Raw genomic sequence first — 16,244 nt, forward strand, 5'->3', positions numbered from 1 at the left:
ATAGAGTGCTCATACCCTGGCATGATCTGAAGGTTACCAGAGAACTGAAAAAAGAGAAATCAAGTGATAAAAACCAACTGCTTTTAAAGGAAAAGAGTGTCACACTGTAGATAAGTACCTGGCATCAGTGTAATCTGATAATCTATTCATAATCTAATTCCCATGGCCACCATGTTCTATGGATCAAATGGAAAAGACAGAAAAGCCATGAACTCACATTAAAAATGAAGATATACGTTAAGAAGTCAAATGCCTAGAAACCTGATATATGGTCCATCTAAAACCTCATCCCAGGTAAGTGAATGTCAGATTTTTTTATTAGTTTTTGTTTTTTTAATTTTATGTAATTCAGAGTTCTCCTATTACCTTTGAAGGTCCTGGTAAGCATAGTGACCCCAAGGAGAGAATAACTGATCTGCACAAGATATAAGTAGAATCCTTCAAATACAGACATTCCGATTTTTCTCTACTTATCACATATTTCAGGGTGACAAAGACATTTACTGGAAGACAAAGACTCAAAAAAAAAAAAGTTAAGAAATCTGAGAGCAGTATCTTTTCACAAATGCCATTAACCTCTGGTAGTTACAGAAAAGTTAGATACTGGCTACCATCCTATCTGCCTTTTCCTCTACCTACCTACATACTTGTTTTATATCTCCAGATTAAATTAAGTACACAAACTGCTGGGACAGGCAGGGATTAAAACTGACCAAGACCTATAACCAAGAAAAATCACTGAAACTTCATGAGGTATTAAAGAGAAAATACATTTAAAATCTTCTCTCCTTTTAATCTCCCTTGAATCCCTTCTCGAGTCATTTAAAATAATTGCATAATACATCAAGTAAACATTGCAAAAGTAATAAACCTTCAAAATAGTCTTTCCCCTTAAAGAAATCTCAGGAAATACCTACTTTCCGGAAGTCTTCAGGTAAGTTAAATCATCGATTTTATATAAAAGACTTACACATGTGTAACAGCCTTCGAATTTGTCTGTGTTTTGATATAATAGCCTGGGTTTCACCCCATGATTTCTGCTCTTCACAAATCTTTAGATTTGTTACAGAAAGTTACAGAAAATGTCCCACATTCAGGACAAAGAGGAGCAGGCACGCTGCCTCTAGCCCTTGCTCAAATCCCAAGCCACAATACTACCTTCCGTCCCAGGCCCTTCTGAAGGCTGCTCTATACTTTTTTGTAGACTGCTGTCTTTTGTTAACATCAGCAACTCAAGCTCAGAGTTTCCCTATTTTTTTTTTCTTTTTATTTGTTTGGTTTTTGTTTTCTCTTTTCAAATTTTTATTTAAATTCCAGTTAGTTAACATACAGTGCAATATTAGTTTCAGGAGTAGAATTCCATGATTCATACAACCACCAATGCTCATCAAAACAAGTGTCTATACCTCCTCCTCAATACCCAATTTTTTAAGAAGATTTATTTATTTTAGAGACAGCATGCATGCATACATGTAAGGGGAGGGGCAGAGGGAGACCAAGGGAGAATCTTAAGCAGAATCTCTGCTGAGTGTGGATCCTGATGCAGGGCTCAATGTCACAGCCCTGAGATCATGACCTGAGCCAAATCCATATAACCAACTGAGCCACCCAGGTGCCCAATACCCATTTTTTTTCCTTTTACTTAGAAGACGAGCAACACACAACAGGACACTACAAACAAAAAATCACAGCTTCTTTGTGAGAATCACAAAAACCCTATTCTATCTTTCCTCAGTACTTATTAACAGTTCCACTCTTTACAATGGTTAATGGTTCCAGAGAGCCAAGAATTATCCTGGAGATACATATGAAAACACATATAGATAACCTAAAGAAAAGTTCTTTTGGAAATGAGATTTATCTAACCATTTCACTCCATGTTACTATACCTATAGTTCTTTCCATGTATACAGACTGACCTAGCATTCATTTCTTACACAAATTAAATAAATAGTTGGTGTGTGTCCAGCGTGAAACTTTTTCGAATCAAAATCATTGCAGGAAACTAATGCAATGAGAAACTTCAGTCAGCTAAAAAAAATCTACATTATTTCACACTATGGACAAAATAGGACCCTTCACCCCTCTGAAATGAGACTTCTACATGTGGTTTTCCTCACCCAAGATTTCCAGCAGTTCCTGTCAATGATTATTTTGTTTATTTTTAAGATGTGCGATAAAACACAGCTGTTCACACACTCTCCTAAAAATATAATAAAACCTGATAATGAGTTCAGCTACAAAATATGTGCCTAACCGGGATCCCTGGGTGGCGCAGCGATATAGCGCCTGCCTTTGGCCCAGGTCGCGATCCTGGAGACCCGGGATCGAATTCCACATCGGGCTCCCGGTGCATGGAGCCTGCTTCTCCCTCTGCCTATGTCTCTGCATCTCTCTCTCTCTCTCTCTCTCTCTCTCTGTGACTATCATAAATAAATAAAAATTTAAAAAAAAAAAGATGTGCCTAACCAGTTTACTTTGGTATTAATTAGCAATATGAATCATATTAAATTCATTCTTTCACTGGTTATAATTACTAAGCAATTACGTGCCAGACACAGCACTAGGCACTGAACTGACAACAAAAAGACCTTTCTGATGGCATCTGAATGCTTAATTACAAGCAAGTGAGAAGTTCTATGACAGTGAAGTTACTGATTAAATAACTTTCCAACTTTCAGTAGAACAATGTGACATTTTCAGTTGGCTAAACTTAGAATAAAGAGTTTTCATGGTAATCACATAGGACAATAAAAATTCATTATACAAAATCATCCATAATGATCTATTCCCTCTTAGTATCACAACTACCTCTGTCCGCAGATGTGAGCCTATTGACAGGTTTGCATTATAAGACACATAACCTTGATGCAGAGAATATTAAAGATTTCTACAATAGAGAATCATCTGGAATATGCATCAATATATCAAGCATCATGTTCTTCTGCCTATCTAATTTGGCTTAAAATTTACATTGCTAACCTTAACACAAGTAACCCCTTTGAAAAAAGCTCAAGATTTCATGGAAAAGCCGAGGTTCAAAACAGCAAATGATATTTAATACTATTTTCTAGCCTAGAGCTAATGCTATAAAAACGAAAGGATAATGTAAAAAAAAAAAGCAGTTAATAAAGCCTGTTTCTTACAGGAAAACTCACAGAAGTATTAATTCTGCAAATCTACTGCATGTTTATATTTTTCAGCATCCCTAGAGATTCTAGTATATTGTTAGTCTCTCTCTCTTTTTTTTTTTTAATTTTGCAAATCTGGTCACCCTGCAGATATCTCATTGTTGGATGCTAGGATGAGTGAGGCTTGAATGATGCTTTTTATTGTGGCTTTTTATTTACACTTCAACAAACAGTGAGTACTCAGGATGAACTACATAGTGGATCTGAAATACAGAGTAGTGATGCTACATTGTAATTCTGTCCTTCGGGGTCCATGCTGTGGAAACCACCCACAGAAACTGCTTAGCATAAAAGCAGATTCATTCACCTGATAATTCAATAATTAAATTACTTTAAGCTCCACTTTTTGGTATTGTAGTTAGATTCTGGAATATTTAGTAGTTTTATTATCCTAAATAGATTAAGAAAGTAAGGAAATACAAACACTAATTAAGATTACCTTTGCTCCAAAGATGGCGAACACATTTGTCCAGAGGCTGATTTAGAACGACAAGGCAGTATTTCAACTTCCCTATGAAAAAAAAAAAAAAAAAAAAGTGAAATAAGTAGGTGAATGGAGTCAGAGGCCTCTGTTACCCTCATCTGAGTCTGGAAACATTTTACTAATCCAGATTTTCCATCTCCAGAGCTAAATTTCAACCACAGCTAATTTCTCATACCTTAATTTTAAAAGACACCAATATTTAACTACATCTACTTTATTCAATGTCTGTCACATTGCTATATTGCTGAGGAATTGATTAAAAAAACAATTTATCATAAAAACAATTGGGGAAGCTTCTTTTTATAGGGGGTGAGGGGCATCCACTCCTTTGACACAACTCCTCTTCTGTCTGTCTGGTCCGACATCATCCTGACATTACTTACCAACCAGTAGGGCCTGGAGGACACGTGTTTTTACACTCATTCTCATTTATTCACATTCTCTCTCTCCTCCCCATACAAAATTTTGTCTGTGTATGCAGAGAATCCCACTAGCTCTTTTCATGGCTCTTTTATTCCAAGTTTTTAGATGACACTCAAAAAAATGAAGACACTCAAAAGACAGAGAAAAGTTACTTCTCTAACAATCATTTCAAGCCCTTTATTATGTACTAAAAATAGTGCAAAGCAAAATGCAATCAGGCTGTTGAAAACCTGTCATTCAGCTCAGTCCAAGCACTCCTTTTCATTTATGGAAGAGAAATGTTTGTTTGATGATAAGAAAAATTAATTTTTTAAGCAATCTCAGTGTTAGAAATGGAACAAGATAAGGAAATGAAAAGGGGATGCCATCATCCACAGCACACATTCTTAAGTGCTGATTATACAGCAGGCACTGAGAGTACAAAGAGAAATAAGATTACAGAGTATCTGTGAGATAAACATTTATAATGAAGAGGATTTATCCTACAGTACAACGGAAGTATATGAAGAGGAGCAGGTAATACAGAGATGAGTGTGGCAGGAGTTCAAAGCCCGGAAAGTCAATAAGGCCTGGTGTCACCCTAGAGATCTTTGTGAAATGAAGATTTTTGAACTTGATTTTTCCTTAAAAGGAAAAAAAAAGAAGTTGGAAAGAATAAAGGAAGAGGCATTCCAGACAAGGAAAGCACCACACAGGAAATTGCTATCCTTTGCCATTAGGGTTACTACCATGCAGTTGCAGAAGCAATGCCCTAATGACAGGAACCCAAGACATAAGACCAACAACAGAGATTTCAGACACAGTGTTTAAATAGAGAAGTGTAAATTGTGACATCCAGGAAGGATTTAAAAGGGATGCAGAAATGAATAGTAAAAGCAATCTGTGTCTATTTGGTAATCACGCATACAGAGATAATAGCCAAGGTCAGAGAGCAGCCCAGAAGCTAAGATATTGCAAAGAAAGGGTAGAGACAAAAGAACAAAGGATGAAAGCAACACCATACTGTTTTGCTCACCACTACAGAGCTGAAGGACATCAACAAAGGAAATGCAGAAGGAAAAGCCAGAAAGGTACAAGAGCAAAGAGCACACTTCCCAGAATGCGCTGTCAATAACACAGCTTGCTGCAGAGATGTCGCAGAGACTAAACAACCAGAAGAGGCCAACGAGCAGGGGCAATCTCAAAGCAAAACCTGAAAAGTCACAGACGGAGCCTCAAGACAGGGAGGAGAGAACAAGGAGTTAGTAAACCAGGAGGCGGATGCCTCTTCCTAAAAAATAAAAAGTGAACTCTGAGAAATGCAGGGGAAATGGCCGCAAAGTCGGGAGAAGGCTCTTTAAATATAGGAACAATCTTAAATTTTGGAGAGAAGGAAGAGGAAGAAAGGCCGGGATTCATTCATTCATTCAAGCAGGCTTTTATATAGGGCACAAATTACTCCTGTTCAGGCACTGCTGAGCTTCTGGCCCTACTAGGACTTACATCCTATTGACGAAAACAGGTACTGAGATCGAGGTACATGAACACATGTAGGACACACAGAACTCAGGCAGAGGTGGAGTGTGGCTGATTTATTTACATGTAAACAAAAGCAAGGTGAGAATATGGAATTACAGTACAATGTGAACAATTTTACAACAACCACTGTAAGAAGTGGATTACCAAAGATGGCAGTACACACCTTTACAACTACAAATTCATTTAGAGTTAACTAGCAAATAAAGGACCTCAGAGCCATCTCTGATTTCAGGATGGAGAAGGTGAAGATTCCCACTAATTCTGGAGAAGGTGAAGAAACACCCCCCCCCCCCCCCCCCCCCCCCCCCGTGAGTAGGACCAGCCCTAATCCAGAGGCAGCCATCCAGATGCCTTCCTGAAGTTTTAGCAACAAAAAGCATTCTGTTTGTGATAAGAAAACCATTTCCCCCCACGCCCTGATTGAAATGTCCCTGAATAGGTTCATGTTGACCTTCTGAGAAATCAATAACCTGAATGCTATGTGACTCCCGCGATTCTTTTGTCTTTAAGCGTTTTTTTTTTTTTTTTCCTTTTGCCTTTAAAAGATACCTGTAATTGCTAATCGGGGTTCTCTTCCTCCTCGGAGGCAGAGAGCCCGTTTGCGCAAACGTCCAATAAACCCTCTTGCTAATTGCATCTGCCTGTATGGGGTCTGAGTCTCTGGGGCGTCCACCGGGACACGTTGGACCCGTGAGCCAGGGTCCAACAAAGGGAAGCAGGAGTAGGCATAAACAAGTTAAAACAGCGGTAACAAGAGGTTTGAGAGTTGGCAAAAATCACTTATCAAGAGGTAAAGGGAACCTAGGATGCTCCTTTGGGTGGCATGACTGAATGACTGTGGCAGAGACCAGCAACTGCCTCAGGATATTCTTTTTCTTCTTTAACAACAGAATTTTGAGGGGGTTTTTCATTTTGCTTCATTTTTGGCTTTTACTTTGTTTTGCTCTCTGTTTTTTGTTTTACTGGGCACATTACTGTCCAGATGAAAAACTATATATCCCAGACCTTTGTAGCTAAATGTAGTTTTTAGATTAAGCCTGGCCAAATTGACATGTATTAGACCTTATTTATAAGTTACTTGCAGGGAGTCTCCTTAAAATGGAAGGGGCTCGGATCCTCTACTTCTTTTCTTCCTCCATCCTGCCAGCTGGATCAAGGATTGAGGAACTGCTGAATAAAATTTGAGCAGCCACCTAGGATGATCAAAACTGTTGTGCCCAAGATCGCGAATCCGAGAAACCACCAAGGAGCCGACACCGATGCAAGCGCACGAGGGTTTATTTACAAGCTCGAGCTCGGGTCCAAGTGTACCCGACACAGAGGAGCAGGGACTTGGACCCCGAGGTGGGTTTCAGCTTAGTTTTAAGGGCTGGTCTAGGGGAACTCCAGAAGGGGGGGAGCAATTCCTCAAGTTCTGTTTACATTCTGATATGGGGCCTTCAAGGGCATTGAGCTCTGTTCTTATTCTAATAGGGGCTTCCTGCCCTTGGCTGGGGCTGTTTTTATTCTAATATGGGGCTTTCTAGGACTTTAAGCTGTAAGATGTTTTCTTCCTGTAACTGAAGTAAGGTAAAGTTCAGCTCTTATTCACAGGGGCCTGGGATGGCTGTACTTGTGATAACACTGAACTTAAAATGGAATGGCCTTCATTTTCTCGGCCTCCACAAAAACAAGAGAACAGCCTGAAGGAGCCTGGGTCCCCCATGACTCCATGAAGCCTCCATTCCACCACTTCAATGCCTGCTTACAGACTTCTTTTCTGTGAAAAAAACTAAACTTCTATCTTAAGTCACTATTACTTGGGGTTCCCCTACTCTATAGAGAGAAACTAAGTGTTAATGCAGTGATCAGACTGGGTCAAGTTGCAACAATCTACATAGGAATTGGAAGAGGCACAAGCATGCATCAAAATGCAGGAAGGGAAACTTTAACCCATTCATTCAGCATGGACAGAACATCAATACAGGACATTTGTAGCCTGGGGGCAGCACCTGGGTGGCTCAGTTGGTTAAGTATCCAACTCCATGTTAGCTTAGGTTGTGATCTCAGGGTGGTCACATCGAACCCCCTTCCCCCAGGACTCTGTGCTGCGGTGGGGGGGCGCAAGGAAATCTGCTTGATATTTTCTCCCTGTCTCTCCCTACTACTTGCCTCCCTTACTAATAAATAATTTTAAAAAAAATTCATAGCTTGACACATGGTAAGTGTTCAATATAATGTTAATGGCAAGGAGGTAATAATTTGGATAAATCAATAGTCCTTTAATATATCTGACAAGGTCTGCACTGCTAAAAAAGGCATTCAACAATATGATACGTATATTTAAATGAAGGAATGAAACTGCCTTCTGTCACAGATTCTTTGATATTTAAACTCAGCATTTTTGTGGCTCAAAGAGCAATGTGATGAGGGGGAATGGAACAGCTTTATTATCCACACTATTTTTGCTCCTCTAAACCAATACCTTCATGAAGGTAATACCTGGGAAGGCATTTTTGAAAAGAATGATGAGGTTTAAAATTAGTAAATCTTAACCGTGCCATACGTTAAGTCATTAACGATCAAGAATTAACTACTTCACCAATTTCTATATATAACATTTATGTTAAGCTTGTTCTATCTAGGTACTAGGAGCTGATTGATGTCCTTCCTTTCCTTTTTTCATCTAGTCTCCTCTGGAATTTTAACTTGATGAAATCAGTTTGGCATTCATTTCACACTCAAAGCCCTCATGATTATTAATCCATAGGTTGCAGAAAAAGTAGCATCCAAACTACCTAATGTAACTGAACAGTTTATGGCAGTATACTTCAATGCAGACATTCTAAAATCTAGAACACATCACTCTGGGGTACTAAATCATGGGACACTGCCTTTGACTCTAAATTTACCAAAATTTATATGAAGAGGGAAAGTCAGGAACATGGAAGGAAGAATATGGATAGTACTACTTCAAGTATTTTTAAAGCTGTCATAACAATATGGTTCTGGGATACACACACACAAAAAAATTAAAAGGCTATGCAAAACTCTCTCACTATAAAGACTATAGATTTTTAAATCAAGTATCATAAGGCAATCTCAAAGAGAAATGTAAGACAAGAGGACATGATTGCAAGAATAAGAGAACTTTTTCTTTATAAAATACAAACACTCCATTTTAAAGAACAGAACAGCACAGACTGGCCTCAACTTCTCAAACATAAAGTCAGTAGTACTAGAATTGCTTTCTCAAAGGGGTTTCAATTATAGCAGAAGATGAAAACTCCTAATCCTGAATATAGCAAAACCCAAGTACTCCAAAGGTACCTGGAAATCCTGAAGTGAGTACAAAGAGAAATTGCCACAAACAGGATCCTAAGGAGATATGACAAATACGTGAAAGGGACGCAGAAACAGAAAATTAACATTAGGTAAAAACTAAGGAAATCTGAGTAAATGATGCAACTATTAATACTGGTTCATTAATTATATGAATGTACCATACTCAAGTAAAATATTAATACACGAAAAATTGAACATGGTAGGGGCCATTCTATGTGAACTCTCTTCACTATTACAATTTTTCTGTAAATATAAAGCTGGTTTTTTTTAATAAAGTCTATAAATTTATTAAAGTCCTGTAGCAAGGGAAAAAAAATAAAAACTATTCTATATATAAAAAAAAAAAAAAAAACTATTCTATAAAGTAATGATTCAGCAATTACTTCAACAAGGGTAACTAGAGTACAAAAGTCTGGATTTCAGGTATAAAGTCAAGGAAAAAAGCCCATTGCAACGGAAGACAAAGACAATTCTATTTCATTTTGGAAAAATGTATTATTTCAAGATTATCTTTTAATTTAGAAGGTAAAGCAAGGACAACAGAACAGCAAATACCAAAAAATCCAATTTCTATTTCAGAACATCATTTTTTAAAAAATCCAGTTTATTTAAACAGAAAAAGAAAAATTTACCAATTTCCCCTACCACCCATATCTACCTCTAGCAACTACCAATCTGTTCTCTGTATCTATAGGTTTTGTTTTAGATTTCACATATAGAAAACATCATTTGGGATTTTTCTTTGGCTTATTTCATTTAGCATAATGCCTTCAAGGTCCATCCGTATTATAGCAAATTACAAGATTTCATTCTATTTTAGAGCTGAATAATTGCACTATATATATATGCATATATATATGTACACACACCAAAATTTCTTTATCCATTCATCCATCAATGGACACAGGTTGCTCCCATATCTCAGCTATTGTAAGTAATGCTGCAACAAACATGGAGATGTTTTTATCTGTTTAAATTATAAATTAGTGGGATCCCTGGGTGGCGCAGCGGTTTAGCGCCTGCCTTTGGCCCAGGGCACGATCCTGGAAACCCGAGATCGAATCCCACATCGGGCTCCCGGTGCATGGAGCCTGCTTCTCTCTCTGCCTATGTCTCTGCCTCTCTCTCTCTCTGCGTGACTATCATAAATAAATAAAAATTAAAAAAAATTATAAATTAGTGTTTTAGTTGTCTTTGGATAAATATGCAGAAGTAGAATTGCTGGGTCATATTGTAGCTCTATTCTTAATTTTGTGAGGAATCTGTATACTGTTTTCCACAGTGACTGCACCAACTTATATTGCCACCAATCGTGCACAATGATTCCCTTTTCTCTACATCCTCACCAACATTTGTTATTTCTTGTCTTTTTTGATAATAACCATTCTAACAGGCATGAGGTGATCTCTTGTGGTAGTTTTGATTTGCATTTCCTTAATGATTTATGACATTTAGCATCTTTTCATGTACCTGTTTGTTATCCATATGTTTTCTTTTGAAAAGGTCTAGTCAGGGGTACTAGATTGGCTCAGTTGGTAGAACACTGGACTTGATCTCAGAAGTCTAAGTTTGAGCCCCATGTTGGATGTAGAGTTTACTTTCAAAATAAACTTTAAAAAAAAAAAAAAGTGAGAAAATGTCATCTGCCCATTTCTTCATTGGATTTTTTTTATTGAGTTGTACAAATTCTTTGTATATTTTGGATAATAGCCCCTTATCAGATATATTATTTGGAACTAGCACCTCACTTGTCCTTGTAGTAAATGATCATGACTTATTATAAATGAGATTTCCTAAAGAAAAAGAGCTCGATCCACACAAAGGCATAATCACTGCACCATTACTCACTTCTCTCTCAATACATTATGATGATGCAATTTACCTGTGTGACAGATTTTTACAGAAACTAATCTTTGCAAATGGCTGAGTACCTTAAAAATATTTTTCAACACATGTTGAGGATAATACAAATTCGGCAAAAGCATAATTATACATGAAAATGACAACTCATCATTCCTGCCTCCTAAAACTAAGAGCTAAAATTAGCTCTTAAGTTTCAAATACAATCTTACCAGTTCTGAGAAGACATTGGCAGATGGAGGGAGGAAGGAAAAAAAATGATAGGAAAGAGGGAAAGGATGACAGGAAGGAGGGGAGGAAAAAAGAATAATAGTAAGATACAAACTTCAGATTTACATCAATTATCACAAATGAATAAAGTCTATAGAGAAGTAGCTATCAACCTCACTGTGTATGAGCATCACAGATTTTTTTAAAAACCCAATCTCCTTCCCTAGAAATATAATTCAACATGCTGCCAGTTGGGCCTGTGCATCATATTTTTTCAAAACCATAAGAGAGTCTAATAGGCAATCAAAGTTGAGACTTTTATGGTGCCTTGAAATATTAACTAATAATAGTAGAAAGCCAGGGGATCCCTGGGTGGCTCAGCGGTTTGGCGCCTGCCTTTGGCCCAGGGCACGATCCTGGAGTCCCGGGATTGAGTCCCACGTCAGGCTCCTGGCATGGAGCCTGCTTCTCATTCCTCCTGTGTCTCTGCCTCTCGCTCTCAATCATAAATAAATAAATAAATAAATAAATAAATAAATAAATAAATAAATAAATCTATCTATCTTTTAAAAAATATAGTAGAAAGCCAACATTAATTGCATCATTTTTTTTTTAAGTAGGCTCCACACTAGGCCAATGTGGGGCTTAAACTTATAATCCTGAGATCAAGACCTGAGCTGAGATCAAGAGTCGGACACTCAACTGACAGAGGCTCCCATGTGCCCCAACTCTGAATCATTATTTTTAAGTAATATATATATATATATATATATATATATATATATATATATATCACAATAATTACTTGTAACTTTTTAATAAACAAACATAAATTGGTTGTTTTGTCTTTAACCAGTATGGTATGAGATCAAAAAAGGATTGAAAACCAGTACCCTAAATGAAAATATATTTAAATAAAATTTACAATAAAAAAAAAATTTACTGGGATGCCTAGGTGGCTCAGTGGTTAGGTGCCTGCCTTTGGCCCAGGGCGTGATGATCCTGGAGTCCCAGGATTGAGTCCCACACTGGGCTCCCTGCATGGAGGCTGCCTCCCTCTCTCTCTCTCTCTGTCTCTCTCTCTCTCTGTGTCTCTCATGAATAAATAAATAAAATCTTCAAAAAAATTTACTGAAATGCATTAGCAAGTTACCAAGGTTTTAATGATGTTTTAAAAAAATGTACTGGAAGTCAGATAAAATCAAACATTAGACAAAACACATGCCAATCGTTATTTGTAACAGCGATGTTGTCAGAGGACCAAGGATCACTATTATGAGTCTCATCCCTAAAAGTATTTCAGTTAAATAAAATCTCTAGAGTATTGAACTTCATTTTCATATATTACAAACTTCTATATTTAAGAGTAATATTTTTTTCAAGTGTGTACAGGGAAATCAAAACCGTCAAGTCATTTTGTTCTTTGAAGAAATAAATTGCATGTGGAAAAGCAGAAGTATTAAAAAGCTCTGAAGAAATATTTCATACGAGTCTATTAAAATAATCAAATTACCAATGGACTAAGCATTGGTAAATCATATATAAGAAATTGCTTCAAAAAAAAAAAAAAAGGAAATTGCTTCAGAGAAAGTAAAGAGTAGACATTAACAGATACCTCCCTGAGAAATCCCTGGCTCTACCCACCAGGAGTGACCAGTCAATATACCCCAGTTGCACTAGCATAATAAAATCTGCCCCCTTCCATTAGCAAAGGGCCCTGGTTTAAGGGATAAGTTAGATGGTCATTCTGCCATCTACCTTCAGCTGCCACCCCATCCCTTTGTTTCAGTGTTCATCAAAACACACTTCAATGAAGTTTTCATCCCACCACCTCCCGGAAATAACCAGTGTCTCAGTCATCAGTGACCTTCTATTCCAAAATTCAACAGCTGAATATAGGTTCTCATCTTGCCTGACACATCTCCATAGCATAACAAACTAGATCACATCTTGCATCCATCCTTCCTGAATCATGTTCTTTCCCTGGTTTTTTGGAAACTACTCTCCATTGGTTCTCCTACCTTCCAGGCCACTCCTTCTCAGGATCCTTTGCAGCTTCTTCCTCATCTGCATAAAACACACTCAAATATTTGTTGGGTACCTCTTCCGATTGTTTACATTCATTTATAATAAATTTACTCCAGCTACTTTCTCTACTAATCAAGTGACTCTTCTTCAATCCTTACTTGTCTGGGGATGAACAGTTTCCCAACTTAATACAATTCCTTACAGAATGAAAAAATACCCTTGTAAAACACAATATCCCTTTCTAGGTTCTGGAATCCTCAGGACTACTCTTAAATGACTATTATACAAAATATTCCAGGAGAGACACTGGAAAAGTAAGCAATAAAACCAATTGTCTTGCCTTAAAACAGCAAAATGGTGTTTTTTAAATGTTTATGTTTGGTTTTTTAATTTCAATATATTTCTATTAAAAAAAATCCCAAACGCAGTTGGCTCATTTTTCCCCACCCTTCACTTTTGGCAACTAGCAATCTGTTCTCTGTACCTACAAGCTTAATTTTGGGTTTTTTTTTTTTAGATTCCACGTAAAACAACAGATCATATGATTGTCTTTCTGTGACTTATTTCAAGTAGCATAATATTCCCAAGATCCCCCCCACCCCGACGTTGTCACAAATGGCAAGATCTCCTTTTCTGTGACTGAATAATATTTCAACACATATATTTTTTTCTTTATATAGTTATCCATCAATAGACACTTAGGATACCTCCATATCTTGGCTATTATAAATAATGTTGCAATAAGTGTGGAGATATTTGTTTTTTCTGAATACCCAGAAATGGAATTGCTGAGTCATAAAGTAGTTCTATTCTTATTTTGTGAGGAACCTCCATATAGTTTTCCATAGTGGCTGCACTTATTTATATTGCCACCAACCGTACACAAGGGTTCCCTTTTCTCCATATGATTGTTTTCTCCCCTTCAGTAAGTTGTCCTTTCAGTAAGTTGTCCTTTCTTTTGGCAATGCTATCCCTTTGCTGTGCATAGGCTTTTTAGAATGACTCCCCCCCCCCAAAAAAAAAAAAAGAATGACATCCCAACTGATGCTTTGGTTACCATATTTAAGAAAAAAAAAAATCATCACCAAGACAAATGTCAAGGACCTTACTCCCCTTTTGTTTTCTTTGGGAGTTTTACGGTTACAGGTCCCATGTTTAAGTCTCTAATCCATTTTATTTTTTATGTATGATGTAAGATAGTGGTCTAGTTTTATTATTTTGTGTGTGACTGTCCAATTTTCCCAACACTATTTATTGAAGAGATTGTCATTCCCCCATTCTATATTCATGGCTTCTTTGTCATCAATTGACTATATAAGCATGGGTTTATTTCTGGGCTTTTACTCTGTTCCATTAACCTATGTGTCTGTTTTTATGCTAATACCGTACGTACCATTTTGATCACTACAGCTTTCTAATATAATTTGAAATCAGGGACCTTGATGCCTCAACCTGTGTTTTTCTTTCTCAAGATTACTTTCACTATTCAGGGTGTTTCATGGTTCCATACACATTTTGGATTGTTTGTTCTATTTCTGTGAAAAATGCCATTGGAATTTCAATAGGGGTTGTATTAAATCTGTATGTTCCCCTGGGTAATCTACGCATTTTAACAATATTAATTCTTCTAATCCATGAGCATGGAATATATTTTCCATTCATTTGTGTCTTTTCTACTTTCTTTCATCAAGGAACTATCGTTTTCAGCGCACATGTCTTTTACCTCCTTGGTTAAATTTACTCCTAGGCATTTTATTGCTCTTGATGCAACTATAAAATGGAACTGTTTTCTTAATTTCTCTGATAGCTCATTATTAGGGGGAAAAACAGATTTTTGCGTATTGATTTTGTAACCTACAACCTACAACCTTAGAATTTATTAGTTCTAACAGTTTTTTGATGGAGTCTTTAGACTTTTATATATATATAATATGTCATTTGGAAATTGTGATGATTTTACAGCTGCCTTTCCAATTTGGATGCATTTATTTTTCTTGCCTAATTGCTCTGGCTAGGACATCCAATACTATATTGAATAAATGGTATCTTGATCATTATAAATTCAGACAAATCTAAAGAAACTGGAGATGTTCTGCAGAGGTGCAACTAAAATAAAGAGTTTGGAAATTTTTTGCCATAAGATTACATGAAGGCTTTTCAGGTTAAGTGGATATTTATATTTAGTGCCTATTCCAGGAAAAAAAAAAAAAAAAGCCATGTATTACACCAGAAAGCCCTGCAAACCTTGTTCTGTATCTAGTTACTATCATTCTATCTACAGTATATTTAGATTCTAAAAGGTTTAAATGAGTTTCTGTGAAGAACACTGCCTACCACAAAGCAAACATAAATGGTTCTGTCCAAGTTTGATGACCCTCATATTATAAAAATTTTGTCACTAAAAAAAAAATTCTCCTGATAAATTCTCACAGGAATACACTATGCCAGAGATGCATTTTACACCTGGTAAGCTTCTATTGTGCAGGTAGGGGGAATAAGAAAAGGAAGTTAAGTCTAAAAAGTTTTAAGTCTTTCTGAACATAAAAGAAAAGTCCATACCAAGAAATATTTTCTTTTTTCACTTCTGCAAAGCTTAGCCATATACTTGTTCCCAAAAACACATTCTCGCTGTAAGTCAAATGAAGGAAACGGAGTTCTTCATGTTGGAATACTGACACCTTTCGAGTTACTGACAGAATTCAAAGCTGCTCCATCAACTGTCCTTTGCCCTGCTGACCTGGACCACAATAAACTGTGTTTCCCGTCAATCAATAAATCAATCACTGCCTAGCAAACTGTAGATGTAGTGTCATAACCTTAAGGGTTCATCATGAAGTACAAAAAAATTATAGTCCTTCACATAGGTTTTGACATGTTGACAGCTAGGTCCACGATAGTACTCACACTTGAAAAGTCAATTCATAACATTTTCTGAAGGCAGAATCCATTTAAGTTTGGCACATGCTTCTAAATCAGAAGACCTTCCTTTAATCCCTAGGCTACTCCTGCAACCTCACTGGCCATCAGTGAGGGCCAATGAGGTTCAACACGCCAAAAAATACTGTCTTTTAAAATTCATTCTCTAGATTTTCTATTTGGGCTTGGTTAGGTACCATGAGAAATACTGGGAGGACTAGGGGAGGGGGCTTCACATGTAGCAATCTTATAAATAATGACAATATGGAGAACTTTAATATTCCTTACAC

At 36.9% G+C, this 16,244-nt stretch overlaps 1 protein-coding gene across 3 annotated transcripts in view; it reads right to left on the reverse strand.

The window, feature by feature from the left end:
* TPK1 (thiamin pyrophosphokinase 1) overlaps positions 1 to 16,244 on the reverse strand; it is a 312,036-nt gene that overhangs the window by 248,011 nt on the left and 47,781 nt on the right. For all 3 annotated transcript variants that reach the window (XM_041751936.1, XM_041751935.1, XM_041751934.1), the window contains one exon: positions 3,631 to 3,702. In XM_041751936.1, coding sequence (XP_041607870.1) covers positions 3,631 to 3,702 — 72 coding nt within the window. The remainder of the gene's footprint in view (positions 1 to 3,630; positions 3,703 to 16,244) is intronic.

Source organism: Vulpes lagopus, chromosome 4 (genome assembly GCF_018345385.1).
Source record: "Vulpes lagopus strain Blue_001 chromosome 4, ASM1834538v1, whole genome shotgun sequence".
NCBI lineage: Eukaryota > Metazoa > Chordata > Mammalia > Carnivora > Canidae > Vulpes > Vulpes lagopus.